At 35.5% G+C, this 21,275-nt stretch overlaps 1 protein-coding gene across 2 annotated transcripts in view; it reads left to right on the forward strand.

Moving 5' to 3' along the window:
- Nucleotides 1–21,275, forward strand: part of LOC149556685 (Urb2/Npa2 family protein) — a 120,409-nt gene that overhangs the window by 15,182 nt on the left and 83,952 nt on the right. For both annotated transcript variants that reach the window (XR_016364744.1, XM_089831125.1), the window contains exons 3-5: nucleotides 12,721–14,187; nucleotides 14,437–14,831; nucleotides 15,356–17,328. Coding sequence is in view for 1 of the 2 variants with exons in the window: in XM_089831125.1 (XP_089687251.1) it covers nucleotides 12,721–14,187; nucleotides 14,437–14,831; nucleotides 15,356–17,328 (3,835 nt within the window). In the remaining variant the exon portion in view is untranslated. The remainder of the gene's footprint in view (nucleotides 1–12,720; nucleotides 14,188–14,436; nucleotides 14,832–15,355; nucleotides 17,329–21,275) is intronic.

A 21,275-nucleotide genomic window follows, 5' to 3' on the forward strand; every position in this document is an offset into this window, starting at 1 on the left:
CGTTGTTGCGGATTTTCTAGTTTTAGACTTACCACTTTGAGTAAGTCACTTTTGGCCAGTTTCTTTTTTGGTAGAACAGTGTTGGCAATGATGGTTAGCTGTTATTTCACTATTGGGCTCTGGATGTGAAGTCATATTTATTGCAAATATAATGAGACTATATGAATATTTAATGCACTTATAATTACTATTGTGCTTTATATTATAAAGTAATTGGACTTTATATTATAAAGCAATGTCTAAGTGAAAAGTGTCATGGAGAAGTTAGGTTGCACAAAGGCATTATAAATATGGCTTCATTTGGAGAGAAAAGCATCTTGAATAATATATTTTCTTCTTTGCTAAATTATTTGGCTGAGGGTTTGAGAATTTTGAGAATAGCATTGTCAATTGTGCTGAGGTAAACAATTGACCATCACTCTTACTGTAATTACCGTGTCTAAGGAGTTAGATCATTGGAGAATACAACCATTCACAGCTTCATATTTGGGCTTTGATTTGGGAACTAGAGTTTGCCATTTGCATCTAGTGGAAGCGATTCAACAAATACTAGAAGCAGCCTGCATCTTCTAGCATCCACATGACACATGGGCGGGTGATTTGTCATTAAAGGGGGCCAGAAATATCCCAGTTCAGGCTGTGTGATTTACCTTGACCTGCGGCAGATTTTCCTAGGCCGCAGCTTGTTCTTTCCTGCCCATGTACACATACTGGAAGGCTGCGTTCTTGTTCGCAGTCACCCATTGGATACCTTGCGTCAATTTCTAGTGGCAGCTTGCAAATTACACATCATACTAGGCGTCTAATATTGGTGGAGGTGATTAGAAATTCTGAAGGTTGCTTACGGCTGGAAATTACAGTCAAGAAAAATCACGTCAGGTTCCTAATACCAGCTCATTGTAATTTCAATGTTTTACTTTGTCAATTTTAATTATAAGAGTTGTTGCAATAATATACATCAATTTGTTTTCAGCAATTTTTATGTTTGGCATTCGTATCTTTGAAAAAGAAAAAGCCAAAAAAATATACATCCAAAATCTCAAAAAAATCAGAAAAACACAAAACACACACAAAATAGAAAACATTCTTATCTTCATCATCAAATCAGTTGGAGACCAGTCCGAGTCTTTACGCTAAAGAACTATAACAGGAAGACAAGGAATATCCTGCTGCATTGAATCATAAGAAACATCTTGCTGCACTGAATCACACGGATCACTTCGCAATAGAAGTATCTTTTGGTAGAGATATTGAATCGTCATCATCCTCTAGATCAGGATACCAAGTATGTAGCAATTGTAAGGCATCTTCACTAAAGGGAATATTCTTTGCATTATCAAGTGGAATGCGACAATCTGCAGCTGGATCTTTTGGGAATGCAAGATCATGAGGATCTCCAAAATGTTCCCAAACAATGGTCCAACATGTTTGTGGACACTGGATATCCTCAAGCGTGGATTTAGCTTTAGGAAAGGAAGAGATGGTGTAACATACCAATACTGTAATTTTTCTATTTTTTTCACTCGAAGTTATTCTTTTCCACTCAGAAGTTGGCATGGGAATGAGTCCATAAAGATGAGGCAAAATCTTCGACCATCTACAACATGTGATGATACCTTTTGCACATGACTCATAATCATCCCTCGTTAAATGCATAACTGCACGATATATTGTATATTCCATGATTATAGCCATGATGTAATTCTCACATATACAAAATGAGATTTAAAAATCAATGCACTTCACAAATTGAATCAAAGAACTCCCCCAAAATATATGATTTTGGCACTTTATGTGTAGTGCATGTACAATTGACACTTGCTTGAATTGACCAAGTGGACTTCTTATCTTGATAATTACAACAAAAAATATGAAGCAATAACAAACACACAATTAGGACAAAAGTTCAGTAAAGGTCTAATTGATTACAAGTACCAAATAGGCCAAATGAGAAAAAAATTCTGAAAGTGAATTTTTTTGTCCCAATAAGACTATAATTTGATAGCAAATCTGTATTGTTATCGGAAAATAGTGCACTTTAAAAAAAATAACACTTGAAAAGGTGTCCATATGAGCCGAATGAAGCCTTTGAAGTTGCAAAATCGAGGATTGGACAGGTATAATAAGTAAAAACTGCAATTTCTGTGCAATTTGTTCAAGAAAACCAGAAATTAGGTACATCAATAAAAAGTACAGGAGAGTTAAGCCAAGTTGAAAAAAAAATTACATTCCATTTGGAGATCAGATGACCAAGCTATGACCTCTCAAAGTTGGGCTGCCAAAAATAAAATTACATATGGTGAGGGGTTCAAATTTGCAAGCACCTACTGACATCAACAAAACATTGGGCTAAAGTAGTCAGTTAAACGATCATCAAAACAAAATAGAAATGGCCAGATTTGACAATCACATGACTCTCAAATTAGGGATAACAAATTGTTGATGTGATCACTCTTTTAAAATTGACTTCCATTAGGCCGTCAATACAAAAAAGAAAATACCCCCTGTGACGATTGGACACCAATCAAATTTAATCTTTTTGAAAAATTACCGGTTGAGCCATTTGATGTGTCGTGGAACCTTTGATTGACTGGGCAAAAGCCTCTTGTTGGCGGTGAGGAGTCACAACAGGGCACCTTAGTAACACTATTTGGTGAGGTATCAAGAATAAATTCAGCACAAAAGGGGCCATGTGGGCCTATGTGGGGCAAGCTCAATAAAATTTTGGAGGGACAAAAGCCAATGTACAATTTTGTTGAATGTTAGATGATCAAAAGCCAATGTATAATGCCGATTTAGAATCAGTCAACACTGGGTCGAAGATGCACAATGACAATCAAAGGCCTTTTGAGCAGTGATCTAGTTTGGAGGAGTCATTGCTAATTAAATCCCCCTAAATAGAAAAAAATACCCTTGCTGTAGATCTGCATTGCTCATTCAAGTTGCATCGTGGGATCTATTAATGGTATAGTCTAGTAGAATAAGCATAAATTATAAATGAAATGTGATATGAATCTTTTGTGTATATGATTTGACACTGAGAATATATATATATATATATATAAAATTTACTAACCATTCATATAAATCATGTCAAATCATTTGAACATATCATATAATTTGTGTCAATTTGGACATATCATAAATTGAATACATTGAAAAGAAAATCACGATGAAATTAATGTTAATGGAGATCACGGTTGCATTAGGAAATGAAGGGAGATACTTCAACGAATTGACGTGTCTCCCACATAGAAGACACGTCCATTCGTCGACGGTTCTCCACATTAAACTATTCTTCTCCTTTATTTATATGTGATCGATGGGTGTTGAAAGATAATGAACACAACATTTACCAGTCTTCAAGTCTTTCATTATAGGTCGACAACACCTCCTCACACAAGAACATCATCCACGCACATTGATGTAAGAAAACTAAGAATACCAACTTGCTAAGTCTGACACTTTTTTAAAAGCAATCTTGAATGAGGAGCTCAGATGATTGATATTTAGAGGGAGTTCAAAAGTCCTTGTGAGTGTCTATGATTTTAATAGGCCTACCCCATGTGTATATCATGAGGAAGTGATGACTTTCAAATGATCATCACTTGTATTTGCGGCAGTTATTGAAAGGTGACCATCTTACAATAATTTAATTTTCTATTATGATGGATATCTTACGATGTCTATGCAGATCACAATAGATTATACTTTGCATGGTGGATGTTTATATGGTGCGCATTATGAGAATGCGTGTGCACATACCTTATAAACATTTTGATTACATGGTGAATGTTATGCAAATTGATGATGTAGAGGCCATTACACAAAGTACTTGGTGAATATCATGCGACTTGATGTTCAGGAGGCCATTACTCACAGTACTTGGTGAATATCTTGTAACTTAACGTTTTGAAGACCATTACTTAAAGAGATTTTGGTGAATATCATATGTTGATATTCCGGAGACCAATACTCATGATATGAGACCTTATTTGAGTACTTGGTGAATACAACATGTTGATATTTTATAGACCATTACCTTATTGAATACATGGTGAATATCAAGTGTTGCTATTATTGGCTCGACCATTACTTAGAGTATTTGGTTAATATCATATGTTGATATTCTGGAGGCCAATACTCATGTGTCATTTCTAAATTTTACTAATTGTGTAATATTTATGTGTTTATCCTTCTAGACTAAGAGAGAGATTTAATGATATAGTCTAGTAGAATAAACATAAATTATAAATGAAATACAATATGAGTCTTATGTGTATATGATTTGACATTGAGAAGAGTATATATATATATATATATATATATATATATATATATATATATATATATATAAAATTTACTAACCATTCATATAAATCATGTCAAATCATTTGAACATATCATATAAATTATGTCAATTTGAACATATCATAAATTAAATATAGTGAAAAGCAAATCAAGGTGAAATTAATGTTAACGGAGATGATGGTTGCATTAATAAATGAAGGGAGACATGTCAACAAATGGACATGCCTCCCACGTAGGAGACAGGTCCATTCGTGGGCATGTCTCCACATTAAACTATTCTTCTCCTTTATTTATATGTGATCATCCGGTGTTGAAAGATAATGAATACATAACATTTACGAGTCTTCAAGTCTTTCATTACATGTCAACAACATCTCCTCACATGAGAACACCATCCACACACACCGATGTAAGCAAACTAAGAATGCTATGTAATAACCCCAACCAGTTGTAACTTTGACAAACACCAAATCCCATTATAATTTAGTTGTTTTGACATTTCACCAAACACATGGCAAGCACTATCGTCATTGCTAAAAAGCGGGACGATAGTTTTTGCTTAAGATGTTAGCTCGGAATTTTATGAATATTGTGATCTTCTAATGGGTAAATGCATATAATCTGATGTAATACCAATTGTCCAACTTATTCAAAAAAAACTTCACATACACAACTTCAATTGATATCAGAATAATGATCCACATTTAAATGAACAGATCGTTTTTATTTGTTGCATATGTGGTACTAATTAAACACCCATACAATAAGATGTAAAATGTAACAGTGAACTTGGCAAAGTATCAAACTTCTCCACCAATCACAGCCTAGGATGTAATGCTACAATAGTCCCAAAATGATGCCCAATAGCAGAAGATCAAGTGTTCATTGGATGCAGATTTAACAGATCATAAAAAAAGACCAGCGTCGCTCCATATAGCAGGGCACTGAACCGTCCAACAAGGCTGAAATACCACGCTCAAATTCAGTTCCCAATACCGCCTAGACCAGGAAAATATGTACAGCCTGATAAGGCAATCTTGTTCACCTTACATATGCAGATCAAACCACACTGAAAGCTTGCCCAAATGTGCAGCAATTTGGCATTAGTAGCAGGGATTTGATTGCCAAACATAGGACATAAACCACACCAATCAGAAAGGATATTAGGCATTTGTAATTGCAGATATCATTCATGCTGATCCAAGCATGATGGATGCCAAACTTCAGTGAGATCAAACTCCCAAATGCAAATAAAAACTATCACAAACTTCTAGCACAGTAGTTGTCTTCCAAGCTACAACAGGAGCAAAAATGGAAGACTCCCAAATTAATTCACAGGACTCAAATTCCAAAACAACTATACCTCAGCAGTAGGTTGGAAAATAATCAGCTCCAACAATTAATCTTCTCCTTAGCTACAGGAAAATACAGTAGGAGATATGGCCAATTGTATATCTAGCACAATTGGCAATGCAACTCAGAATAAAATCTCATATTCAAATCTACAATACTTCAGCTGTAGATCCAATGGAATATCTCAGAATTCAGACTCTTATACTAAAGCAAGGGCACAAAAATCAGAACTCAAAAAAAGCCACAAAGGCAACAAAAGTAAATAAATATTCAAGCGTGCCTTTTTTAATGAAATCAGCTAATATTTATAATGCCTTGTTGACAAAAGCTTCCAAATGAACTCAACTTCAAAATTTGAAAGTTTCCCAAAAGAACTCAGCTCTTGAAACTTTCCAACCCAACATCATTTTAAATATTTAATACTTGGCGTAGGCATATAATAAATGGCCCCTTCCAATGATGATTCAACCCCAACTTAAGTGAAATTATAACATTATAATAAGTCATTTAATGATTTACTAATAATTTGGCCAGTAAAAATATAATAACTTCCAAAATACTCATCATTTGAATATGTTGCCTGCAATAGGAGTCATACCTATTATTTCTCCATGTGACCAAATGCACTATCCAAAAATAGAAAAGGGTCCATCTCAATCAACACCCAATTTACCACAAATAGTAAGTACACAAAACCAAGTCCAAACAAAGTCCAATTTGAGCCAAACGAAGACCAACTTGTAGCTTACTAAATCGTGGAGAAGACAAGACCCTCCCAAGCCAAGCCACTGCCACAGAAGACCCTCTATTTACAATAATTAGCCTACGAAGATCACAATAATAGGCTAATCTCTCAAACTCTGATGCCAACAAAAAATGGGGACATTACAGTCCTCGCTTCTTGAAATTGCTTGTCCTCAAGCAATTCAACAATACAGTGAACTCCAACCTCCACCTAGATCCCAAATGAAGAATTACATGACATCCCTGTCAACACAGAACCAATTGCATGCCAATATCATCAGGACCATCAACATGTCCTGCAACATAGCACCTAAAACTTGTGTTGATGATGTAGAAGTCAGAATGTCGTTGGAAGGCAATTCCATAGAAGATTTGTGCATCCTCTTCTTCTCTGTATGCACTCACATAATATATATTGGACTGGAATTTTGATCATCCCCAACAATCCCTGAAAAAGACGTAGTAGCAAGAGAACCATATGCACTTGTGCCAGTTGTATCAACAATAGGTGTAGCCACATCAAAATATGTGGATGTAGGAACATTACCAATTGCCGTAACAGAAAATTGAACCGAATCTGCTGTTGGTGAAAACTGAATCCAACTCCACTTTGGTGAGTGATTAACATCAATCACAAACAGTGGATTGTCATAAGACCATGTTGCATCCATGTCAAACATAGGATTGTCCATGAAGTGAACCTCACCACTGTGCTGATTTGAACTATAACATGACTCTGCCTCGACAACACTCACCTCATCATCAATGACATGTGTACTATCATTTGGGCACACATCAACAACTCTATGCATATTGCTAAGCTCCTCGCTAGATGGATGGACCAACACAGAAGTGGTTGTTGATATGACAATATCCTTGCATGCTCCTACTCCCGCTATTGCTACATCGCCATCAAATACTTGATCCTGGGAATTCATGCCAACAACTGCATCATCTGACTCAACTTGACATGATTTCTCATCACATTCCACCTCAACTGTGCCCAACTCATGCATTGACTCATAAGAAATGTTCCACACATCTGTAGCCACGACTATATCATGACATTTCGCTCTTCAAAAAAGCGATATCATGCTTTTCTCAAATCTCGGATTTGAAATCAGTTGGGTCATCCTTTTGTGATTTTGATTTAGCTCATTCGCTAGCACATCCAACTATTTCACAATACCCCATATCTTGAATTCTCCATCCCTAGGTGGAGGAGTACGTCTTCTGCGTGGTATAATATCTACTAGGAACGAATCTCCTATCACCATCCATATCACTTAATCGATCTGATAACTAAGTTCAATTCTTGCTGATTGGTAGGCAACTGCTTTGATACCACTGTAATAACCCCAACTAGTTCCAACTTCGACAAACACCAAATCCCATTATGATTCAATTGTTTTGACATTTCACCAAACACATGGCAAGCACTACCGTCACCACTAAAAAGCGGGATGATTGTTTTTGCTTAGGATGCTAGCTCGAAATTTTATGAATATTGTGATCTTCTAATGGGTAAATGCATATAACCTGATGTGATATCAATTCTCCAACTTATTCAAAAATAAACTTCACATACACAACTCCAATTGATATAAGAATAATGATACACAATTAAATGAATAGATCCTCTTTATTCATTGCATAAATAGTACTTATTAAACACCCACACAATAAGATGTAAAATGTAATATTGAACCTGGCAAATTTATAAACTTCTCCACCAATTGCAGCCTAGGATGTAATGCTACAACAGTCCAAAAATGATGCCCAATAGCAGAAGATCAAGTGTTCATTGGATGCAGATTTAATAGACCATAAAAGCAGACCAAAGTTGATCCACATAGCAGGGCACTGAAGTGTCCAACAGGGCTGAAATACCACACTCAAATTCAGTTCCCAATACTGCCCAAACGAGGGAAATGTGTACAGCCTGATAGGGCAATTCTGTTCACCTCATATATGCAGATCGAACCACACTGAAAGCTTGCCCAAATGTGCAGCAATTTGGTGATAGTAGCAGGGATTTGATTGCCAAACATAGGACAGAAACCACACCAATTAGAAAGGATATTAGGCATTTGTAATTGCAGATATCATTCACGGTGATCCAAGGATGATGGACACCAAACTTCAATGAAATCAAACTCCCAAATGCAAATAAGAATTATCACAAACTTCCAGCACAGTAGTTGTCTTCCAAGCTACAGTAGGAGCAAAAATGGAAGATTCCCAAATTAATTCACAAGACTCAAATTCCAAAACTACTATACCTCAGTGGTAGGTTGGAAAATAATCAGCTCCAACAATTAATCTTCTCCTTAGCCACTGGAAAATACAGTAGGAGATATGGCCAATTGTATACCTCAGTACAATTGCCAATGCAACTCAGAATAAAATCTTAGATTCAAATCTACAATACTTCAGTTGTAGATCCAATGGAACAACTTAGAATTCATACTCTTATACTTCAGCAAGGGCACAAAAATCAGATCTCAGAAAAAGCCACAAAAGCAACACAAGCAAATAAATATTTAAGCGTGCCTTTTCCAATGAAATGAGCTCATATTTATAATGCCTTGTTGACAAAAGGATCCAAAAGAACTCAACTTCAAACTGTGAAAGTTTCCCAAAAGAACTCAGCTCTTGAAACTTTCCAACCCAACATCACTTTAAATATTTAATACTTGGCTGAGGCATTTAATAAATGGTCCCTTCCAATGATGAGTCAACTTCAACTTAAGTGAAATTATAGAGTTACATTATAACTTTACAATAAGTCATTTAATGATTTGATAATAATTTGGTCACTAAAAATATAATAACTCCCAAAATACTCATCATTTAAATATGTCGTCTGAAATAGGAGTCATACCTATTATTTCTCCATGTGACCAAATCCACTTTCCAAAAATAGAAAGGGTCCATCTCAATGGACACCCAATTTACCACAAATAGTAAGTATACAAAACCAAGTCCAAACGAAGTCCAATTTGAGCCAAATGAAGACCAACCTGTAGCTTACTAAATTGTGGAGAAGACAAGACCCTCCAAAGCCTAGCCATTATCACAGAAGAACCTCTATTCACAATAATTAGTCTACGAGGATCACAATAATAGGCCAATCTCTCAAACTCCGATGCCAACAAAAAATGGGGACATCAAATACAAACCTGCTAGGTCATAGCGACCTGAAACAAGAGCAAGGAGGCGAGGTCAAACACAACGTCAACATCATGGACATTGTGTCTAAAAGTTTTGTGTCTGGCATTTCAAGGAAAGAAGACATATTGTTCTCAAAGCAGTAGTTGATGCTAATAAACGTAAGAGTCATTGGAACCTGTGCCAAGTGAAGGGTATCATAATTACACTCTGCACACGTATTAATTGCGAGAAATTCAAATTCTTATATGTGTATATATAAGACCATATATATAAATATATAAATTTTTCAAAAGGCTTAAGACAATTTAGTGAATTAAATTGAATAAATCTGATCACCAAAATTAAAAAGATTTGGTTGAATGTCAATGTCACAAATTGTATCGATTGGGATACTCAAAAGATCATCACATCTTGAGGAGTAGTTTGCTGATCTTGATGCCAATCAAGAGTAGAGAACACTGAGAAAATACTTCTACTCCACAACTTTGACTGCGACGTGGAAGAGGTGACAATGGGAGCTTAGGGTACGAGTTGGCAACGACTGTGAGGTTGGGCTCGCTTCAACAAACTTTGTCCCACATTGATAAGGAACCTTTTTAAATTAACCTTTCCCTAAATTGTAAGCTAAGTAATACAAATTGCTTGGTGGGACTAGTATAGTCTTGTTTGGTTGACTTGTGATCTCATTGTCTAGTCCGCCCAATTTGAGTCATCTCTATTGATAGATTAGTCAAATGACAAATGGTAGCTAGATCCCCAAATTTTAACAAACAATAATACTGATGGAAGTTTTTTGATTTACAAAGCCAGATTTGGAATTTTTTGCAAGTATATTGTTTTTCAATTAAAAATCTAGATCCGTACCATCAACCTGCAGATTGGGTTGCCCAAGCTCAATTTGCAATATTTTTTTGCCTCAAATTTGTTTTGCCCAATATAGGCAAATCTATTGTCAAAATTCATGGAAATGGCCACCCAAATGCAATGACGAGGTTTGATCTTGCTCAAAATGCTCCCACAAAGTGGTGAGCCCTGATTTGAATTATGACCCTTCAAAAGTTGAAGCAAAACACTCCCCAGTAGCTATGCAATGAAATGTTCTTTGGCTTTGATACCATGTAAGAATCTGGCGCAAGCTCTAATACAATGTTCGAATTCACCTAAGACAAAGAATGAAATGCCAAGATCTAGAAGCTCAATTGATAGCACAAGAGAGATAGGAAAAATGATATGATCAATTGATTAAGTCCATAATGATCAAGAGTACAATGCTCAACAGCCTAATCCAATATTCAAATATGCATCAAATGAATACAAAGTAGATATGCCTGAATATATAGGCAATGCATGATAACTAGGAGATATGCAAAACCTATCAATGAGACAAGGTGTAATCACATGTCCACTAAAGGTGGATTATCCTCCATTGCACTACAAGGTATGTGCAATGATAAGGATGGTGATGTGATATGAGAAGTAGGTGGATCTCACATACAAAGAGTTATGAGTAATTAACTCCACCTCAAGTGGATTTCTCCAACACCATGTGCTAAAATGAAATGCAAACTCCTATGTGTCTACATGACAACTAATATGCAAATGCATCATCCTAGGTAAACTTAAATTTAATTAGTGAATATTTAATTGCACCAATAATAACAACAATTCACAAATAAACAACAATGCACAAACATTTGTTACGGGGCTTTCACATTTATGCATAAGTGTAACTGGTTATTACCAAAATGGTAAATGAAGGTGTAAACATATGAAACATAGACATACCATTCCAAAATTAGGAATGATGGCTAGGGCTGGGTAATAATTATATGATTGGCCAATGTGCTATCTCCAATAACCTGTTGGGGATATAGACACGTTTAGACTTCTGAAGCAAAGAGTTGATACCTGATACTTGCAAATGCTAAGACATTTACATGTCAAGTGTACCTGACGCACACAAACACATATATAATAGCCAAAGAACATATAAACTAGTCAATTAACACAAATCACTGAAAAGATAAGTTTAATGGTGTAATCATTTTTATGTATTTGAATGTTGTAACACCACCCTTTTTCACATATAATCATCATCTAAGCATTTAAATTATAAAAACTCATCTAAATCAAGTATATTAAATATAATTAACAACAATTATGTGCATTTAACAATTCCTTGAAGGAGTTAGTAAAAACACATGATCAGTAACACAAACTCTCAATCAAATAGCTACAACATTGACAATGTAATCAACTCATCACAATAATCTACTCAATCCATATATGTTTCTAGCTTCATTGATTAGCTTTTAATTTCGTAAAACACAATTTAATATCCTATGATAATGAATCAGATGCACACTACATTAGCTTTCCATACAAACACTAGATATTTAAAAGCACTACAATATTCTATCTCAACACAATCTGAATCTACCCAAGGTATTTTCATAACATATTCAAAATTCAGATTAATGGTCCTCACAATCAGACACAAGAAGTAGATACAGATCTCCATGCAACAGCATACTCAAGGTCCCAGAGAAGGCACTGGCACATCACATTCTAAAATACTCGTAACACACATGTCAAACCAAGCACAAAGAGACACAAAATCACATGTAGCAACAATGACCTATCCACAACTAGATCAAGGCACCACAGATGATCTTCATCCAACTACAAAGAGGCACAATCCAAAGCATAATGACATACACATTCAAACAATCACAGTGTAATAGTGCAAACAGGAAAGGCACTACACTTGAGGTGTTTTAATGCTTGATTTAAGGCTGCTCGTTGTAGTCCCAATTTTTATTTGCTGGAGTGAATGATCATTATTCAGCTGACTTTGGAATATCCCAATAGCTTTATTCAGATGGCAAACCTAAATCAAAGAATGCTTTATAATTGGGAATCAATTTGAAAAGTAGACTTCAGGAAAATCTATCTTCTAAATGTGTGCCACACCAAGACATTGTTCTAAAAATGTTTTGCTATCACTTTCTGAGTTTTAATCCATTTCATTGTATCAGAACTAAGATATTTATTATTTACTCTGCTATGAAAGATGGCCAACTCTTTTGAAACTGTGACTCTGTTTTGTGTTTGTTTCTATTGTATTTTGTTGTACAGGTTGACCATTCACTTTTCAGATTGTTTGAATCAATCAGGCTTTTCATGTTTGGTGGCTACAATAGCACAACTGAAAAAGACCGTAGAATGTTTTTGTCATCTATAAATTCTTTCCCTTCTACATCACGTGTAGAAGCAGTGCTCAGTTTAGTATGTTCACAAGGATTTCTACATGTAGTTGCTGATGTGGTTCCTTCTGTGCCAGAGGGTCAAGTCCCTAAATTTATAAAACAGCTGCAAGCTGATGTTAATGAAACATTGGAATGGATGAAAAATCCTCTCATAAAAGATAATTTGAAAGAATATTTTCAAAACCCAGAAATGGAAGTTTCGAGTGCACAGGCTGAAGTGACGGGCAAGGCTTTTTCTGAACTGTATACCCTGATATTAGACAAGTCAAATGTGACAGTAAATAACAGCAAGTCTGTTGGAAAATTTGTAGAGGATATAGTAATCTGTGTCCGCTCATGTTTGGGTTCTTTTATTGAAAATACTTCTAATTCTATGGAAGGTTTGTGGCAATGCATTTTATCTGCTATTACTGAGAAGGAGATCTCTGAGAATAATGATGAAAATAAGAAAATACAGGGAAGAATATTGTGCAGTTCATGGGTTCTGGTTTTCATATTTCGTTTGTACCTTTCTTCTCGCAGTTTATTTCGGCAATGTATTTCTTTTATGCCGCCTAATTCAGCAAAGGTTTCATGTCTAGCAATGGGTGATTCACTTACAGCTTATTCTGGCAATGATTGGATAAAAGAGGGAGGCAGCATGATAGGGGGATATTTCTCCTGGATAGGCAAATCTTCCATACCTGTTCAAGGTGTGCTAATAGCCATCTCAGAGAGTCTTGAGCAAGGTGGGTTTGAAAAAACTTCAGCTTTAATGTACGTGCTGCATAGTATAGCGTTACAGAGGCTAGTTGACTTGAATAGGCACATAAAAGCTTTGGAATTTTTATATGATAAGACTGCAAGATTGAATCTTGCACTGGCAGCAAATAATGATGATGTATGCACTAAATTAAAAAGAGGAAAGAAGCTGGAAAAACTTTTGAAAGTTTCAAGGCAAGAGGCATCAGCTTTAACTGATTTTATTTTGAATTATGCATTTTCTTTATTGGAAAATAAGTTTGAGAGCAAAAGCTGCCTTGGTGATTTTCCCGACAATAGTAGTATGTATGCATGGGATTCAATTATAGGGACAATGAATGAATATACCTTGGTTACGGCAGTTTGGCAGCTTGTATGCCAAAATGTTGACATTTGGTCAGATCACGCCTCTAAGAAAAGCAAGAAGAAGTTTGTATCAGAATTGCTTGAATGTGTATTGTCTTTTCAACAGAGGGTCTCTTCTAAGGTTGATTTCCAGTTAGCAGATAAACAAATGGGAAATGAAAAGAAGGCAGTTACTATAGAGGATACATCTGCAGAGTTATTAGAAAATGATGTTCTTTATGAGCAAGAGGCAAGTTTTTCCTTTACGCACGTCGCACACACACCATTTCATTTTTGTCAAACTATTTTTATGTACTTTAAATTGGTTTTTCTTTAATCTGTATTTAATTTAGATTTTCATATAAATAACTGATTATTTAATTAGAATACTTTCTTACCTTTCAACTTTCTCAAAATTATTTATGCATGTGTGCACAGAAAACTTAATGTTATTCTCATTCTAATTCGCCATTCTTCATAGTTGTTTGTGTTTTTTCAGTTCTTTTGCAGATATTTAGCAGTAAAAATCAGTCAGAAGATTAGAAAGTCTGTACCTTCAAAATTAAGTCATTTACGATTTTTGAGGATATCCCCAACTGAGGCAGATTTTGGCAATTTGCAAGATTGGCCACAGTTCATAAATATCCTAGAAGAAGTTGGGGCCATTACAGACTTTGAAATGTCTTTATATGAAAATGCCAAAAACCATAAAAATGAGTCAACTGTGATGCCAACACCTGTATTTACTATTGAGGAAAATCTAGCTATCGCTTCTTGTAAATGGTTATTTGGAGACTGGATAAGCCTTCTCAACCTATTGTGTTGGCTTCCAAAAGGTTATGGTGGTGTAAAAAGTGCATCTGTATATGCCTGCTGTATACTTAACATTGAGAGGTTTGCATTTATCTGACTCTTATATGCTTTACTTGTGATAAACAATTGCAGTTTTGAGGCATGCATTTCTCTCCTTAATCCATATAAATGATTTAATTATGCAACAATATTCTGAGGCTTCATTCTCATTAATGCTCTTTAAAGTATCTATATCTGTTCAGTGAAAAGCTTTTGACATTTAAAGTTAAATATTTCTTTTCTCAAAAAAGGTTAGCCTGTAATTTTAAAGTGCATTACTAATAAACAATTTCTCTTTGATTTATTATCTCCTTTCATCATTTTAGTCTTGTTGACGTATATACTTGTATGCCATGTGCCAATGGTCTTTCAGCAATGAAGCAATTGATTTAATTATCACTTGCTTTGAATTTTCCTGCTTATTGGATGAGTGTCAAATTAATTGAAATCGAACTTCTTTGATTTCTCATTGTCATTTGTTGCAAGTTATGAAATTGATTCAATCAAATGTTGTCTTTTCTGTTGACTGACGATTATTATTCTAATATTGTATTAAAAAATACCAGGTTTTTGATGTCCACTTTACATCAGGCTCAAAAAGCTTTGCATTCTAAACCATTTGCAATATTGCAATCTTCTGGTATCAAGGATCCAACAGAATTCCTTGATTTGTTTGTAGCTTGTCGTAGAGCACTGAAATCCATCACACTCTCATGTAATGATGATGAATTTCAAGGTAGAAGACTATCTCTAGTGCCAATATTCTTTGAAAGCTCTTCTTCATGCCTATGGCTACTAAGGTCAGTGGATGTTGTTGCTAAGTGGTTTTCTCAATGTTCATTGTTGCAACCTTCCATGAGAGGTGATCAGGAAGGGGATGCCAATCCTGAGAAACACCTTATATATTCCATGCTTGATCATACTGCTGGAATGCTTATGATTGTATGTGAAGGGCTTTTTAATATAGCTGCAAAATCTTTAATATTTGATGTTCGATGCACATCAGATATATGCAAAGATGACGAACTAAATAATGCTCAAGTCTCTGGTGCAGACCCTATATCTGAAAGAAAATATTGTGTGGATGTTCAAACATCTGTGGATGTTTTGGCCAAGACTTTGACTGTGCAAGCAAGAGATACACTTGCTTATTTCAAACAAATCAGCTTTGACGCAGATCAGGGTTTACACGAGTCAATAGTCCATTTGAGGAGCAATTCCAACAAGATGAACTGTCCAAAACAAGCTTCAGAAACAGATAAAACATGTTGTCAATCTTGGATTGGAGTTATTGCATTGGTAGGTGGTATCAAAAGCATTACTTGGGCCTTAGCATCTGCTTTAAATGATCTTGATGAGAAGTGCCGGAAGGATAGAACAGGATCATTGAAATGGAAAAATGATCTTCTTGTTAAATGGGAGCACTATGGCGAAGATTTTGAGTGTTTTGTTAATTTTTGGATCAAACGGCTTCTTGTAGTTGATATTGATGCACTTGATGAAGTAGTTGTCCCCGAAAGGGATGTCATGAGTGAGCATGATTCAAAAGCTACATCTGGACAACTTTGGGATGCTGAACTAACAGAATTCAACAGAGAAGAAGTGATTGAAGCTAGATTGAGTAAAGAGCAGGAGAGTGAGGAGGAAGAGAAGGATGAAGCAGAACAGAATGGTTTATATGGTGGCATGGACAAAGCTGATGATGAACAAGTTGATTGGTGTGCTGTGAATGACAGTTCGCTAGAGCTACATGCTTCAAAGGAGAACATGCAGCACACCAGCTTATTTGAAATACCATATTTGAATAAGCCATTCTTAGAAAAGTTGTTGAAAGGAAAAAATCCTGATCAAGCCACTTTGCTTGGTGAACTCTTCACGGTGTTAGCAGGCATTATAAAGTTAAAGCATTTGTCATCTTCTCCAAAGGCATTTATTCCCACAAAAAATACTCAATCAACACCATTGGCATTCATGAATTTTCACATAGGAGCAGCACATTGGGTAATATCCGAGGCAACAATAATAATGACTTCTGGAGTATTTTCAATTGGTTGGTTGGTTGGAATTGTAAGGTACTTGGAATCTGTTGGCAGTTTTATTCCTTTCATGTATCCAACATTCCCTCACATGGCATATGCCAAGCTGATTAATCTACATTTACAAGCGATGGCTGCCATTACTTTTCGAACCTTATCTGGAATCAAATACTCCGTTCCTGATGAAGCTCAGTTCAGCAATGAAGATCAGTGTTCCTTGGAGAGTACAATACATAAAAAATTTTCATATTTAAAAAGGGATAATACCATTTTTAATGATCTGAAGGCGGCTTTGCGGAGATCCTTCTCTATGCTACTGAAGAGGCCTTTACAGTTGCATCTAGTTATGGCATTGCAGTCTATAGAGAGAGCCTTAACCGGAGCATGGACTGGCTACAACATTGCTTTTCAACTAAATACTGGCTGTAAAAGTGGTGGAAATGTGAGTTTGATAGTTGCAGCTGGTGTTGAATGCTTAGATTTAACACTAGATTCAGTTTCAGGTATATATTCAGATAAAGACAACTGCTTAGAATGTTTATTTCCTTCCAAAGCATTTTTATCTAGATTTCAATTGTGCTTGTCTGATTAAAAAGTTGATCAAACTTCTTAAAAAAACTTGTACTCCGTAATCTGAGTTCTTTTAACTTCTTCAATTATTATTCTATTTTGTAATATTTTAAATGATTAATGTTAGTATGTATCAAAAAACACAGAAACACAGGTACATACCCACACACATATATAAGTTTGAAATGGAGACATTATAGTGCCTCCTATGGTTTCTTTTGATCTAGTAGTAATAATTTTTATATGGCAATGTGTGCGTAAGGCTTTGACTGATGTCTCTGTTAAATTTGAACTAGAAATAATATATAAATGCAAAAATAGAAGTAAAAAACTCAGAAAACAATTAACACCAAAGATTTTATCCTTGGAAAAACCCTCCTCGGGGGAAACAACCAAGCCCACAGAAAGAAAGTACCTTTATTAGAATTCTCAGATTTAGATACCAAATTGATGCTTATGATTGAATCCAACACAATCAATCAATCAATAAGCCTGAGAAAACTTCTGCTAGTTTTCACGACTTCTGATTATTTAACAGACGTAGAATTGCTCATATATAATCTTTCTCAAAATACCAGACTAATAATAACCAAACATTGGGAGTCTTGTAGAGTAGAAGTTATCAATCAAAGACTAATAGAAATTCACCCGCTCTAGTTTTGTCAGATCAGAACATCGATGTATTATTGCAGATTCTTTTCTTTGCAACAATATTTCCATGAGAATCCGAACATGAGCCAAGAGAAAGAACTCAACATTACTACCTCAGTAATGATAAAAGATGGAGATGAAAACTATCAACAGTCCGTTACAGATCAAACAACACTTGAATTAAATGAAGTGACACATACACTAAACTTCACAGCCATTTCAAGAAAATATAATATGACAACCAAATGAATACTTAAGAGATCCATAATAGTCACCAATGGACATGAAAGGAAACTGCCACCTCATCATAATTAATACGAAACAACCTTTTTTTTGATGCCAACACATCATGAGGATGAACACATAAGACTGAGTCAGCATAGATGCTCTGGACACAAAGGAAATACAAAATTCGAATAAAGACAACTGTTGACAGGCAGATGCTCAAGGGAGATGCCAAAGAAAATAATGCCACGAGATAGCATAATGGTTCTAGGACAAAGATGCCATTAGGAGCCAAGACATGTGAGGAAGATGCCTAGACATGAAACTTCCAGCGAATCAAAGGAAATAGAATGAAGGAGAACTTCAAACACATGGGAAACAAACACACATAGTTTCCAGCTTAGCATAGCTTCAATCACAGATCAACTTCAACAACATAAAGGCAAAAATACAGTAGATTGCAACAGGTACAAAGATCTGTATCACAGCCATATCTTCAACACTACCTCTTAGTAAGAGAGAGATCTTTAATGTGTCATCACATGACAAGTGCATGTTGCTGCAACCAAAAGAATTATAAAACAATCTCATCACAAATTCTTAATATAAAAATTGCTATCTCAGCATAACAATATTCACCATAGCTACTCCTGGAGGGTGAATCAGAAAAATAAAAATAAAGTCATGCAGTCACACACATACTTTCACCATGGCTACTCCCAATGGGTGGATTCACCATACTTACTCACATAGGGTTGAACAAGGGTTTTCACCTCGAACTTTTCTCGAAGAATTGAACTCATTAACAAGGGATTGCACCTCAAACTTTTCTCGTATAGAAGAACTCATTAACAAGGGATTGCACATTGGACTTCTCTCGCAACGAACTCATTAACAAGGAATTGCACATTGAACTTCTCTCACAGAGAGGAACTCATTAACAATGGATTGTACCTTGAACTTCTCTCACAGAGAAGAACTCATCAAAAGGGCTTGCACCTTTCTTGGAAGTGGCAAAACTTCACTCTCGGAAGTGGCTTGGTGAGAATGTTTGCAGTCCGCTCCTGTAGAAATGTACTTGAGCTCAATGGCTTTCCTTTGAACACATCCCTCAAACAATGGTATTTAATTTCCATGTGTTTTGTTCTGTCATGAAAAACTGCATTAACTAAAACCTTAACACAGCTTGGGTTATCACACATAATTACTACAGGTTCCAAAGACTGTCCAAATAGACCTGCAAGCAATTTTCAAAGTGACACAACTTTTCTTGCAGCCACACATGCTTGGCTAAAACGTCATTTTGAAACATCCTGTCCAATCTGAATCAGAGAACCCTTGCAAGTTCAACTGTACACATGAAGAATATTTCGAGCCATATCTCACTGTACCATGAACATCTCTCAATATGTTTTTAGCTGCCACAAGATGAATTTGCCTTTGGTTCACACATAAACTGACTCAAAGTATTAACTAAATAACATATATCAGGCATTGTGTTTACCAAATACATCAAAGAGCCTATTAGCTATCTGTATATAGTAAAATCAACTAAATCTAAAGTGGCTGCATCATCGTGTAACTTTTATTGCTTCCATAGAAGTCACCTAACATGCCAAATCTTTTCAAAATATCAATTGCATATTTACCTTGACTTAATATGATATTATTTGATTTTCCATAGCTTAAGCCCACGGAAATAATGAGGCAAGCAAAGATCTTTCATTTCAAATTCTGAAGCTAACTCCTTACATTTGACAATGAGATCATTATTACTAGTGAGAAACAAGTCATCAACATAAAGCACAATAATCAACGCTTGACATCATTTACCTTGAAGTATAAATTTGGATCTGCATCATTCTTATAAAAACCCAAACTTAGAAGATATTGATCTGTTTCTCTCATACCAAGCATGAGAAGCTTGCTAAAGGCCATACAATGCCTTTTTCAGCCTGCACACATGAGACTCCCTATCATGAATAACAAAGCCCTTTGACTGCTCAGTGTATACTTCTTCAATACCCCATTTAGGAAGGCTGTTTTCACATCCATTTGATGAAGTTTACAGCCTTTCATTACTGCAATTGCTTGTTAACATTGTAGGTTCAGTCGGATTGAATTAATCCAAAGATAATCCTTCTATGGTTATTGGTTAATCATCAATTAGACAAACTTGCATGTGTGTGTGTGTGTGTATATATATATATATATATATATAATATATTATAATATATATTATAGAGATATGATTACACATTGTGTTAATATTGACTAATGGTTATTAAGTTACAATTATCATAGAGACATGTCTCTTCATGAGACATGTCTTCTCTACACACGCACACACATATACATTCTAATCTACACTTGGAACACACAGAAATAAAGAGCACACTTAACATGGTATCAGAGCCAAGTTGTAGATGTAATCAGAGTTGAGAGAAAACATTGTAATCTATCACCAAACCATTGGATATAACTGACATTCATGATTGACGTGGAGGTAGCTGAATCAACGTCAAATACAAACAAGAATCGATACAGTCATCGTGAGGTCTAAAGCCTGACACTAAGAAGAGTCGAGCATAGTAGTCATTAGTGATTCATAGCAACTGGAGATGAGTGATAAGCAATTAATAAGAAAATCCAATTCATATGATATCGGTCTACAAGAAAATCAGAGGATCGATTTGACTTAGCCCGTGGAAAAAGGTTATTGCTGAAAGAATGCTCTGGTTGATGATGAAGCTTTTCAGTTATTCTCAATTCTTGCAGAGACAAAGGAGGCGAGGCAATTACATTCTAAGTTTTATTGAAAGTGAGAGGATGGTGATCGAGGACCAGTCCCCGACTAACATTTACAGGGCAAAGAACAAGAAAGTCATGGTAGGGACAATGCTACCATTGTGAGATGATGAAAAAGGGCCACCTTGACTAGAACTTTTGCTACAAACAATTTTCTTTACTCCTTGCAAAATACATGCGGATTCCAGCAAGAGCG

The sequence above is a fragment of the Cupressus sempervirens genome, chromosome 5, assembly GCF_028749045.1.
Source record: "Cupressus sempervirens isolate cs-2001-9-10 chromosome 5, ASM2874904v1, whole genome shotgun sequence".
Lineage (NCBI taxonomy): Eukaryota > Viridiplantae > Streptophyta > Pinopsida > Cupressales > Cupressaceae > Cupressus > Cupressus sempervirens.